The 13,646-nt window shown below is 41.1% G+C and overlaps 1 protein-coding gene across 2 annotated transcripts in view; it reads right to left on the bottom strand.

Moving 5' to 3' along the window:
* CCDC149 (coiled-coil domain containing 149) overlaps positions 1 to 12,811 on the bottom strand; it is a 52,160-nt gene extending 39,349 nt beyond the window's left edge. For both annotated transcript variants that reach the window (XM_082281414.1, XM_082281415.1), the window contains exons 1-3: positions 12,706 to 12,811; positions 3,905 to 4,066; positions 3,335 to 3,373 (exon numbers count right to left, since the gene is read on the bottom strand). In XM_082281414.1, the coding sequence (XP_082137540.1) occupies positions 3,335 to 3,373; positions 3,905 to 4,066; positions 12,706 to 12,753 (249 nt within the window). In that variant the 5' untranslated portion in view covers positions 12,754 to 12,811. The remainder of the gene's footprint in view (positions 1 to 3,334; positions 3,374 to 3,904; positions 4,067 to 12,705) is intronic.
* Positions 12,812 to 13,646: the final 835 nt, after the last annotated feature.

Raw genomic sequence — 13,646 nt, 5'->3', positions numbered from 1 at the left:
AAAATTTAAACAGTGTAGATGAAAATAACAGGCAACATATATCAAGTTAGAAATCCCATCTATGTTTTTTTCTTTAAGTTTCCCAGTGCAGCAACACTGGACAACAGATACCTAGTAAGCTTCCATTAAAATGTCCTGTATCACAGTTAATGCATATAAATATATATCATTGCAGAACTGTAGAACGGTAGAATTTCTATTTATATAGGATGCTCAACAGAGGCTATGTAGTCAGAGAAATATTTTAACATGTCTTTCAAAATGGGGAGTGTCTGTTGTTTACCATTGTGCTGGTTTCAGCTAAGGTAGAGTTAATAATATAATATAGCGATGTTTTTGTTATTGCTGAGCAGGGCTCACACAGAGCCAAGGCCTTTTCTGCTTTTTGTACTGCCGTGCTGGCAAGGAACATGGGAAGCTGGGAGGAGACAAAGTCAGGACAGGCGACCCAAACTGACCAAAGGGATATTCCAGACCATGCAACACCATGGTCAGTGTGTAAAGTGGGGGAAGAAGGAGGAAGGGTGGGGCATTTGGAGTGATGGTATTTGTCTTCCCAAGTCACCGTTATGCGTGCTGGGGCCCTGCTCTCCCAGGGGTGGCTGAACACCTGCCTGCCCATGGGAAGCATTGAATCTCTTGCTTTGTTTTGCTTGTGTGAGTCACTTTCGCTTTTCCTATAAAACTGACTTTATCTCAACCCAAAAGTTCCCTAGCTTTTATCCTTCCAATTCACTCTCTGATTGCCCTGGTGAGGCAGTTGAGTGAGTGGCTGCATGGGCCTTGGCTGCTGGCTGGGATTAAACCACTACAACCATGTCTGAATGAATTTTAACATAAAACACACTCTTCCTAATTCCTATTGTCCTGAAACATTTCACTACTCCATTACTTATCCAAAAATTACTCTACACCTGACAGCATAAGACATTATAAAACTACCTTCAATCACACCATTTGAGAGCGTTAGGCATGATGGGCCAGGAAAGCACTGACAGCTCACAAGCTATGATAACAACAGTAGTGGTGAAACACCTACAGTAGAAAAAGAGATTTCAGTAGCACAGTTTCTTATTTCCTGCTTCTGCTGATTGGCAGAAGGCGATACACACAGAACAATCTTTGGATAGAATCATCATAGTATCACAGAATTATAGTTTCGTTTGGAAAAAATCCAAGATGCAAACACAGCTTTGAGAGGGAAAACACTACCACTGCATGTTAAGATACCTTTAAGTACCAGTTTTACAAAAACGGATTTTGAGTTAGCTGACTGCTGACAGAAAATGCCTGGTTACATGACATTTCCATAAAAACCATGAAAATTCTGTGCTACAAAATAGCATGAGAAGGCATGGTGGAAAGCAAGACATTTTAAGCAGTCACAAAACATAATTGATAATAAAGGGGGAAAATGAAGACAAGAAGAAGACAGCAATTCCAACCAACCTATTACATTTAAGGTTCTACATTGAAATTTCAATAATAAGCAATAATTAATCAGTTGTGGCAAACCAATGCAACAGATAGCAAATTGTTGAGCATATCATGTTTTCATCTCATTTCTGACCATGAAAACAGTATGCACTTTTGTGTCATGCAGAATTCATTGGAGGATTGGGGTCTCTTTTTATAAAGTGACTGAGGTCACAAACTTCTCCCAGCAGGCATCTGGGGTTCCAGGAAAAAAGCGAATAGAAGAAGCACAAAAGGGAAAGAGAACTTCACTTTTTCTTAGATGAGAAAATGCTAAAAAATGTATGTAAGGTAATAATGGAAAAATATTCATAACTTTCTTTTATTATTCTCTGATGCATTTTTCAAAGCAAAACTATACTCTTCTTCAGAAAGGTTGCACTAACTGCTGTAGGTTATCCACCTTGTATGTTACAGACACATTTCTCAGGAAAATGAAAACTCAAGAAAGTACACTAACAGTCTATTACTGTACAACGTAAGGTATATATTGTTCTTGGGGGGAACCCATCAACGACCCCATTTGAAGACAAGATTTTCTTTCTTTCACTGCTATCTAGCATGAATACATAGCTTCCTCAGGAAAAAAAAAAAAAGACTCCTAGGTAGATTATTAAAGGTTTTCCAGGCACTTGCCCTGGTAATACAAATTGCCAAACTTAATATCATCACAGCTTCTGAATTTAGACTGAATTTGGCTAGTATTTTAGAAACAAGTGTCAGTTTTATTTGTTTTGAAAGATGAAAGATGAATTAGAATAGCTATGGGATGGGAAATCTCCCTTCCTACTTATCTCTGTAATGATCCATATACTGCCTTGTTTTTTTTTTTCAACTGGATATTCCTCAGCAACACTCAGAATGCACAAACTTGTATCTGGTCATAAACTTCTATTAGAATTCTGTTGAAATAACAGAATTGCAGATAAATTATGCTAAATAACAAGGAAGTTAAATGATTCTACACTGAGACACTGACTTCTTGGCAGCTATTTGTTTAAGTGCCTGAAGGAGTAATTATATTGCCCCTGGAAGTTTAGTTTAAAGCAACCAAAACCCTAAGCCATAAAATTTTAAGCAAATAGCAAGAACTACATGCTAACTCTCAGGGAAAGGGTGATGAGTAAAACTTCTGATCCATTAAGAGAATGTTAATAACCATGTTTTAAACATAGTTAAAAGACTTCCAAAACTAGCAATTACAGCAACGATTTTTGTTCTTTTAGGTTGTCCTCATCTCCCTGCTCCACATATTGTGTTTTGAGTACCATTTTTTCTAAAAATTAAGGTAATTTTAGGATGTGACAACCAACATTCCACAACAGGGACACACTATGTAGATATCTAGGAACAAAAATGCATGCAAGCAGGCAAAAAGTTTTTCAGGGGAACCATAAAATGCAATTATCATTGTTTTACCATTTATAACTCATAGAGTCCAAGTGGCCTGGGAGAATACTTAATGGAAAACAGCACTCACAACAATAAATTAACAATTATGGAATGCAGACAATGCATTCCCAGTTTACTTCTAAGTATGAGAAGTCCTGTCACAAATCCATTTTAAGACTCAATACAGAAGAATAAACAACAAGGAGAACAATCTCAAGTCTCTGTACACTGACCAATTTCAGTCTCAGGTGAACAGGAAAGCAACAGCCATATATTCTAAATAATGATAGTTCAGGTATTTCAGACTGAAATGTGTAGACCAAAGCAGAAGTCACAGTTTAAAGACTGAGCTCTTTAATATTCCGAAATGCTTGCTTTTTTATCAGATTTCTTAATTAATATTTTTATTCTTTTGCAAAGTACTCTTGTAGCAGATAAATAACATAGAATGAAAAATAAATCCTACCTGTTTCCTCTTTTCAGGTGGAAGCGATGGATCCCCATCCTACAAATAAACAGATATACTTTATTGGCAGCTTATTTCTGAAACCAAAAACTGTATTAACTTCTGTGAATCTAATTGTAGAACATGTATTTTAACTGATATAAAATTATTTTTTTAAATAGTAATGATTAATATCAGTAATACTAACTTCAACCTAAAAAAAATTTTGAAGTTGAGGATTTGTTTACATTTCTAGAACAGCAGGTCATTACAAATTTGTGTTGCATTAATTTTCATACTGGTACATTAAGTTGCTGAGGAAAAATAATACCACAGTCAGATTTTAAATGGAATTATCACTGAAACTAATTTCCTCAGAGCATGCACTGTCTTTCTGTGTCCTATATAACAGGCACTGCCTCATCAATGCAGAACAAATGAGTAATAATATGATCAGGGCTGTACAACTGCAGACTCCTGCAAACAAGTACCTAGACATTTTTACAGCAGCCATTATGGACTTCCTTCTAATTTTTTTTTGAGGTTCACCTTTGTCCCCCAGTTAAACAGTCTTCATAAAGAACAACCTACAATCAGCTCCCGATACTTCTTTTTCAGAGACTGGTGTCGTTCCCGCAGCTGGTTGGCCATAAGTTTGTACTGGTCTCTTTCTTGTTGACAAGTGTCCAGCTCTTTGGAAAGGATTAGCAATGCCTCCTTTTTACTTTCGAGCTTCCTTTTGCACACCAGATACTGCAGAAAAGAAAAAACCCATACATGTAACAAGCCATTTCTACCCAAGCCAGTACTGGATACAAGAGTCTCAAGTTCTTCTCTGAAAAGTTGAAGGAAGACTGCACAAGATCAAAGTCTGCCACAAGTCATCTTAGCTTATTAATAACAATCACAGGGAAGACATCTCATATAGAAAGCTTGAAATCCATCCATATGGCCACATGTTCACCTGACCACTGTGACTTAGAAAAATTAGCAATTTGAGTTTCTCATTCTTTTCCGCATATACAATAGCATGAGGAACCTTGCAATTTGCCCAGCACCCCTGGGAAGGCTGCTAGAAGGAAGAAGCATTTGCAAACTCCCTTTTCTACATGTGTTCAAAATATCCAGCTTCCAGGTAGCAACCAATCATTCCTGCTTCGCTTCCCACTGCCATCCTTCTACCAGCAATGTCCTCTGGGCTCAGCCTCCCAACTGGACACTGAAATGGGACCATGCTACAGCAGAAGGCATAGCATGAATGATAACCAAAATTTACCTTGACTCTGAAACAATTAGTGCGATGCCCTTACAGCAGAAGTAAAAGAAACTTAAATTACTCTGTGATACTACAGGCACATTGTAGATACAAAAATGCTGCTAGCAAGGATTTTCTTGCTATTTTCTAAACCCATGAGAGACTTTTCTCTCTCACAGAAGAGGCAGCAGAGTTATGTAAACAACCAAACACCTGCAGCCTTGAAGAGTCTTGTTTATAGTACAGTAGAAAAATATTTTGACAATGGATGTTTTAGGATTTTAGCCAATCACCCCAAGGGGTGGCTGATCCTTTGTCCAATTAGACTATGAAGAAAAAAGTCTATAAAAGAGTTTATAAAATAATTAAATAAATCAATCTTGCTGCACAATTCCTGCCTGCTGGATCTTCTCTCCTCCTCCCTACGGCTGCAGGACACGGTGATAGGGCCTAGGACTGCGGTAATAGCACATGCTCGTTTGAGGCAAAAGAATGGGAAATAATGCAGGAATGCTGTGAACACCTAAAAGGAGAGGGAAGGCAGAGATGAGCCTTCCCCTGCAGCCACCACCTCTCATGTGAAGGGCTCATGCACTAAGCAAAGCAGAACTTGCAAATCTTAGCTGTTCTGCATTGGTCTGATCTGCTTCATTGCCTTTCCCCATTGACAGGAAGAGTAACGTGTATGTCATCCTCAATGTTACCTATCAGAACTTTCAGGTAACTTTTTTCACTTAACATGATATTCAATCAGCAGATTCTTATTACCCATCACTTGACACTGCTCATGCTAAAGTATATATTTCTATTTCTGATGTTACTGGCATAAGACATGGCTCTAAATACTTTCTGAATATGCTCTACAAGAGACCAAATACCACAGCAGTCATGAAAACAATTTATAGTTTCATTATATCCTCTGACAAGAATACTTTGTCATTATGGGCTCTTGCACAAAGCAAGAACATCAGCACTTCCATACTGTTCAAGTCAGTGCTGTTCTTCGGGACAAAAATCATTCTTTGTATGTACTACTTGCTTGGAATTAACTTTGTTAACCTCAATTTCAAGTCAATGAGAAAGGGAAAAATGAGTTCGGTATATTAGTACAGCCAACCTTCTCCAAAAATGGTAAATGCTTAGTTGCAAAAAAGTGGGAAGGGAATGAGAAAAGCAGTTCCAAGAAGGATTTGAACTCTCAAAAAGGACACTTCCACCTTGGATTAATTTTATTTCTGGCAATACTAAAGTTGAAATCCTGCCATAAATTTTCTGGATTATGATGCCTTGGCATCAACAAAGGCAAGTGTACCTATGTACTTATGTCCTTACTGATACCTTACACAAATGTCAAATCCCTTGATAAAGGACTGAAAGGTATGAGAAGCTAAACTTTAATATTGTCAGCAAGTGATTATAATGACATGGTAAACTTCTTCAAACTTGATAAAGTAATTCCTTCCCTTACAGTGAAATGTTTGTCAATCTCTCTTCTTTTTTTCCCTGTTTCATCCCCTAAGTAATTCTAAAATATGCCTTCGCTAAATTGTTTTTAAATATTAACAATCTGATAGAGTAATTGCAAACAAAAATGAGTAAAAGCAAACCTCACAATCACTTAAAAAAAACCTCAACAGCCTAAAGCCCTGAACCAAGTAGCCTGTCCTGTTTCTTTAACAGGAAGAATCCCAGGAAGCATGAAGCTGGCCCATCCAGCCAACACCCGTGTGGAGCAGCGCAGCCTATACCATGCACACAGTGGGAATGGAAAAAAGCCAAACATCTTGCCTTATACACCCACAGCACCTGCAGGTGCCTGCAAGCCTTGCCTCGAGTGCTGCTGGATGGAACAGTGTATGAGAGGCAGAAGTGAACCGGAGCATGTGGATTAGACTGTAAAACCCAGTACTTACCCAGGAGGAAATACAGACCTAGCACCAAACAAACCTTGCGTCTGCTGTGAGTCACAGCCCTCTACAAAGGACACACTCAGCACACGAGCAGGCTTCACCTTTTACAGCAGCACTGGCAGGGGCTGGGGAATTCTCAGCTACCTATTAGCCTGAGGGTAACGAACCATAAACAGATTGTGGGGACGGTAATGTTCAGGGTCTAAATGAAAAGGAATAATGATGGCCTCCTTGTTTAAAATCTGTTTGAACTAGATGAACTATATTCTGATGATGTTGGCATCTCTCCCCAGTGCACTGTTTGGATTTTACTATAAAAATGACCACATAAAAGACTTTTTGGAGTAATTTTTTACACACACTGACTTTCCCAAATAAATGGAATAAACCCAGTAATAACATCATAATTTGTTTCCATGGGCTTATGGTACAAGAAACAATGAAGCCAGAGCATTTCTGTGGAATCTGATTATTCAACAGAGCTCTGTTTGCAGTTCCCATTACCATTACTGAAGGAAAACCAAATTTCACGAAGACAGACCTCAAAGAGGTTATTCAATATATATGTTTCTGAATGTTAAAAGCCAATGTAGCAATAATAGCCATAAACTGACCCAACAACTGTACACCAGAAATGGGTTCTACACAGGGAAATAACTGAGTCCCATCAGTGATTTCCCTTACATGGACAAATAAGTGCAATAAAATTGGTATGCTGTCAAAAAGAACATAGGAGTGTGACAAGTCTTTTTGGAACAATGAAAGCAATAAGGCAAATTTTCTCAAACAGTCTGAAAAAAAGTATTCAATAGATGCTTCTGGCATTCACTCATATAGAGATTTCTTCCCCTGCAACTCAAGGAAAGCCTACATCTCAGGTACTCTCTATCAGTGAGACAAACAAGTGAATTCTATTATGCACTATAGTTACTATGAAATATTCTTGTTGTCTTTTGTTTTTAATTATTGGTACAAAATAATCTATTAATTTAAAAAACAAAGTTAAACGAGAACCAGCTGCTATACATTCAATCTAAAAGCTACAACGTACAACTTTTCATATCCATCTAGTGACTTTTATCTACCAATGTGCTGTTATCTGCAATAAAGCAAATTATAATTGCTACAAGGAAGATCGTAGTAATTAAAGGAATATGACATCCTATATTTCTGCCTGAACTGCTTTACAGCCAGATGACTACTTTAGTGAAATTGAGTAAAAAGAGACTGACATTACAGTAGAGTGTAACTGCTCCAAGGTGACCCTCTACATCAAACACTTACTATTTGTCCATTGCTATTTTTAGTGACAAATCTGGGTAGATCTCATTAATGACGCTGTAGACATGGTCTAATAATCTGATGAAGCTGGGACATGGTCAAGGTCTCAGACTTTCTTTTTTTAAACCAACAAACACACTGAATTCCTATCAGATTTTTTTTTTTTTTAATTTGTACAAATTACTGGCCTGTATTTTGGTATTTAATGGCAATTAATGTCAAGGAAAACATCTAATTTCCTGAGAGTAGAAGCAGAGATACTATCTCCAATCTATGCTTTGGAAACACTGTGGATCATATTCTGTCTCCTCTTGACACTCCAGGGCCTTGTGTCCTCAAATGCTGAAGGGCTACTACATTACATTGGGCCTTGACACCTATCATCTACCATGCTCTCTGAAAAACCATGGACTCTACTCACCATCTTTTAATAAGAGATCCAACCGCTACCGAACTGCCTTTATCAAATTTCTCCCAACTGTACTCTTGGAGACAATTTTGTTGTCGAAACTGAAGGGTCCCAAAATGCATTGCAATCTCACTGTTTGGAATATTTGTTGACTGTGTTTCTATAACGTTGCTCCCCTCGACTTCAGATTAAACTGTTAACTTATCTGAAAGAGTCAAGCACTCAGATCCAGAGAAATACACAATTACTGGCCATTTGCTTGCCATCTCCCTTCCTGATGTGATTTTTCTCTGATAAAACCGGAAACAATGCACCTTGGTTTTGATAAAATCAATGACCTTGGTTTTATTCCACCATATCAACCCTGCTTTTCCTGCTGCCCAGTTCTTGCTTCACTGGCTGCTTCTTGGCTGCTGAAACACAAAGCAGGCTGGTATCATTCAGTGATGACAGAAGTGATAAAAGCAGCTCCTCAGAACATCATGTCTTGTCTTGATGACCATACTACACCACATCCTCTTCATTGGCCATTTAGGAATACCACAATTTAGTAGTTAACACTTCTGTGCAATGTGGCCCAGCCCTTAAAAGTTTTGTATGCTGTGCCTCCAATTACATTATTAATTTCTCTCTGTTTCACAACATCCCTGTGGGTCTCTTAGTCCAACCTGAAACAAGGAAACATGAAAAGCAACACTTGTTTTGTTGCCCAGAAGTCCAGCATGCAGGCCTTCATAGCACTCTCCCACAGCTCCTGAGAATTTTGGAGCACAGTAAATCACAGTGCCAGCTCTTTTAGCATTCTCATTTCATTTTCCAAATGTCAAAGTTGTTACAATGCCAACCCAACCAACCAGGGACCTCAGAGTATCTGCTCCATTTTGTTCTTCCCTACAGCCACTGCATTTGTCCACATTAAGAAAAGCTGTGAAACTAGTGGCTCCAAAGCCTGTTGGCCCCTCATAGAGTTTTGGTGAATTACATTTCACGCTTTGTCTGAAAAGAAAACATGACAGAATGTAATAGAGATATTATGAACATGAAAATCTCACCAGTTTTCCTTTCTCTTCTCTCTTGTCCACATAAAAAATTGTGCAACCAATGGGAAAGGCACGCTCTGCCAATTACAAGCACGCTAGGTATCTCACTCTTCAGAACTCATGTCTTGAAATCATGTTGAAATCTAGCTATTTCAACTAGATTACTCGGCAAGGGAGCTCAAGAGACAAGCATATCACCTCCTTCTTTGCCGCTGAAGACCATACACAGTCCATAACCAAGAAATAGCCTCTTGTGAATGACAATTAAACAGAAACTACATTTCTTCAAACTAACTTTAGGAGGCAGTGCCACATGTGAGTTGCTGCAAATAGCATACACTAAATACTCTAACGTGTGGGAGGTGCAAGCGAAAGAGAAGCATTTTGACATTGGATTTAATTCTACAAGTTGGCAAATCTGAGGGACCTTGAAGATCATCTAGTTCTAACCCTGCTGCCATGGGCAGGGACACCTTCAACTAGACCAAGTTGCTCAGACTCCCATCCAAACTGGCCTTGAACAACTCCAGGGATGCAGAAGAGGAATGGAATGTACTCTTGGGACAGTATTTTAAGATTTATGAAGATCACTGTTTTATGGAGGACTTGGGCCACCAGCAAGAAAGTTCTTGCTACAGCTCAGTCTCTTGTGTCAAATAAGCAGTTATTGATCAGGTCTTCACCTTACAAGTTTACACTGACTTTTAAATACTCTAAACATGGGTCATTGAGTGACATAATCATTAGATAAAAACCAAGAGTCCAGGCAGAAAAATTACATGGTAACCCAAGAGAGTAATTAATCTTATATATATATATATGCATCCATCACCAATACATGAACTTAGCTAGAGAACAGGTAAAATTTGTGTGGATTCTTGCTCCTGAAGTGAGTTCTTCTGCATCCAGTTTGTGAGATTATCAATGGAAATAATGACTCTTTTACACTCCTTCAGTATTTGCTAAGTTGGCTGTGTCCCAGTATTCCTACCTACGTCATCCTATTCATTTAGTTTAAAGAATGCTCAAGGTACAGGTGGTGCAAAGATTGTTCAGAGTACCAGGTGCACACTAGGCCTGAAATGTGTGTGGCTGTAAAATAAGTGGAAATATACATAAACAGGGAGGCAAAAGAACAAGCAAGAAGTTAGTGGTGAGCATAATAAAAGCAGAGAAAGATATGTGAAAGGGTACAGAGCAAACGGCACCAAAATGGAACAAATGTCAAAAGGAAAAGAAGAATATAGAAAAAGACTGAAACTGACAAAAGAATTTCTTCTTCTCTACAGAAAAATGAAAAGACAACCTACAAAAATACACTGTGTGTACAAGTGTTTGTGCATAAGGACCAAATGCGCATCCTACTACTTCACTTAACACCTGTAGTACCACAGTTTTAAAAACTACAGTTGCTTTGACAAGTATTTCAATTACTCCTACCTTTCAAACTTGGAGGATTGGGCTTATGCAAATGAGAAAGTATGTCACCACAGATCTGAACCCACCAGCTTCTGGTCTTTTACACCAAGATTTTTAACCCCATCTTATGTTTTAACTGTCTACCATCAGCAATGGGACAGTGTTTGTTTAGAGCTACCATGTCTTTTCTTGCTTTTGTTACCTTGTATTTTGAAAGCATTTCAAGATGTTTATGAAATGGACAGGGGAAAAAAATTACCTAGCAGACACCGAAGCTAGAAGGCCTTGAGAAAATCTGTACCACTGAGGGATATGATAAATTCAAAAATCTTATTACAAGTTACTTCAGAAGTCTGAGCCACTTTCTCACATACCAATTAGGATGTTGGAGTTAATGAGTAAATCACATGGAGTGAATTACAACAGCCAAAGGAAGAAGAAGGCAAAAGAGGAAAACCTGTATCTTGACAGCACATACTACAGACTTCACCCAGAAAAACAGGCTGTAAGCCTGCTGTAGAAACAGAGAGAAAGGAAGGAAAGGGGAAATATAAGTCACTATGCCTCTAATTTTTCCTGAAAAAAAGAAATTATATGTATATTTAAGTATCTACAAAAATGTAGCTTAGCACAGTCACAAAACTTCAATACAATCAAGAAGCCCCTAAACTGAAGTCAGTGTTCAATTTCAGGACCAAGATTTTAGGTTAAACTATATAAAAAGTAAAAAAGTTACATAGTAATTCTAAATTACTTTTTAAAGCACAGTATAGCAACATTTCCTCTGAACACACCTCATGACTTGTCTCTCATCTCTAACCCTTCCCTTCCATCTGAAACCATCCCCACCCCAAATAAAACTCCAATTGAGAAATGAGATGTCAGATTTAACACTGCATAAACAGGATACTACTGAAAGTGCACTGTTCACTTTCTCCTGGATCATTTTGTGTCATTGCAAACACTGCGTGCATAGATAAGCCCCAATTCTGGATGTACTGTACTAGCAAAGATCTGGGGCTATACAAACTCCCACTGAAATCAACAGGAGCAGTGACAGGTTCAACATCCTAAACTCAAATATCTATTTGACAGGTCAGGGCCTTAGGCCTTACACTCAGTTAACATAATGGAGGCAAAGCCCTCCTGAAAACAGGGGAATTCACCTGTGTGCATCATAGTGGAGGACAGTAGACTCAGCCAGGTTTATCCAGGCCCATGCTGTTTGCAAATAAGTTTTATCTGCTAGCTGTAAGCATAAAAATACCATTTTTTATAGTAATGCAATGTAAAAATCAGCATGCCAGCTTACTTCATGAGTTTGGCTAATAAACAGATTTTACTTCAATAACACTCCTTTAAGTTATACTGACCTCAAGTTGGTGTGAGTTTGGTAACTTACCCTATGTGAAAACGTGTACCTGTAAACACTGGATCTTTTAATGGGGATGCAGTGGACAATTAAGTTTCTATTCATGTAATTGGAAAACCCCCACCTGTTGAGGCTCATGTGCATGGTACTATTACATACTTTTCTCCCATAGTATAAATGTCACCATGGGTCTCAAAGCCCTTTCATGTGTGATTCAAGGGAAGTAAGTACACAAGGCATCCGGCACAGGGGCAGCCCGGTCACCCAGGCCGGTGCCGCAGCTGCGCTGCGCTGCTCCGCTCCCCCGGGCCCGAGGCCTCGGCCATACTCGCGGGTTAGGGAATCCTCGGCGGTTTCAAACCAGCCGCAGCAGCGCCTACAACCCGCTCTCTGCAGCCCCAGGGCGGATAACCCACGGAGAGCTTCGCAGGCCGTTGTCGCCGGTGCTCCGCAGCCGCGCGGCGCTGGGGCGGCAGCCCGAGCAGGGGAGGGCCATCGGCAGACGTGACTGCAAAGCTCAGCCGTGACCGGCACAGCTCGGCGCCCCCCGCCCGCTGCTGCCGCCCGCTCGGCCGCGGGCCGGGTTCCTGCCGGCGGCTGTGCCCCTCTCCCCGGCATTTCCTCGGGGCGCGGGGAGCAGCCGGGCCCGCCCGCCGCTCTGCCTCGGTGCCCGGCGCCCCGGCCCGCGGCCACCCCGCCGCCTCACCTCGCTCAGCAACCCCTGCCAGTCGGTCTCGCTGCGGTGGGAGCTCATGGCTCCGGCGGGCCGCAGCGCGGGTGAGCGGCTCCTCCCGGCCCGGCCTTCGCCGAGCAGCCCGCGGGAGAGGCGGGGACTGCGGCCACCGCTGCCGGCCCGCCCTGCTCCCCGAGCGCCTTCGGGACCGGCCGCACGGGCGAGCTGCCGGCAGGGCTGGGCCGCGGTGCCGGGGCAGGAGGGCCGGGCCGCAGGGCAGAGCGCTGGGGCCCGAGCGGCGCCTGCCGAGGGCTGTGCGGGAGTGTCTGGGGTGCGTGTCCCAGAGAAGGGTCCTCCTCTCCGTACGTGCGCCTCCTGCATAACAGCTTGGCACTGCTGCCATCCCAGGCTCTGGGGAGCAGTATCAGGGAGACTTTGGTATTGTATATATGTGTAACAAAATTATGTACACGCTTGTGTTGTGTGTGTAATGTAAGACGCAGCGGGAGGACAAAGCAACCATTTTCTCTGAACACGGTAGTGGAATACTGCCCACTTTGGGCATTGATCTCCGCTGTTACCCTATTCACGGAGGTGTAAATAACCTAATGACCCAGGACTTGGTCTAGCTTCATTTCCCCCTTGGCACAGACGCTCCTCCATCAGCACTGAAACCCAAGCACGGCACCCACAGAGCGCTGTTCACCTTTCCTTGACACCTCTGCTCCAGCCATACCCTCCGCGGCTCCCATGGGCACACGTCTCCATAGACCAGGTCTATCATGAGGCACATCATGTGCGATCTTTGTTGTACTCCTAACACGGCGAGTGTCCCCAGGACTTACATTTTCCAGGCCGAGTCCAAGCGTAACTACGTGGAGTATTTAAGCATTTTAACCCACAGGTACTCTTTGTTTTAAATAACACCACAAACAGTACAAGACAACATGATAAAATATGCATGCCTCATTCCT

This window comes from Coloeus monedula (assembly GCF_965178545.1).
Source record: "Coloeus monedula genome assembly, chromosome: 5".
Classification (NCBI taxonomy): Eukaryota; Metazoa; Chordata; class Aves; order Passeriformes; family Corvidae; genus Coloeus; species Coloeus monedula.
Note: the sequence above shows the minus strand (reverse complement) of the source record. Positions and strands in the feature narration are given on the sequence as shown.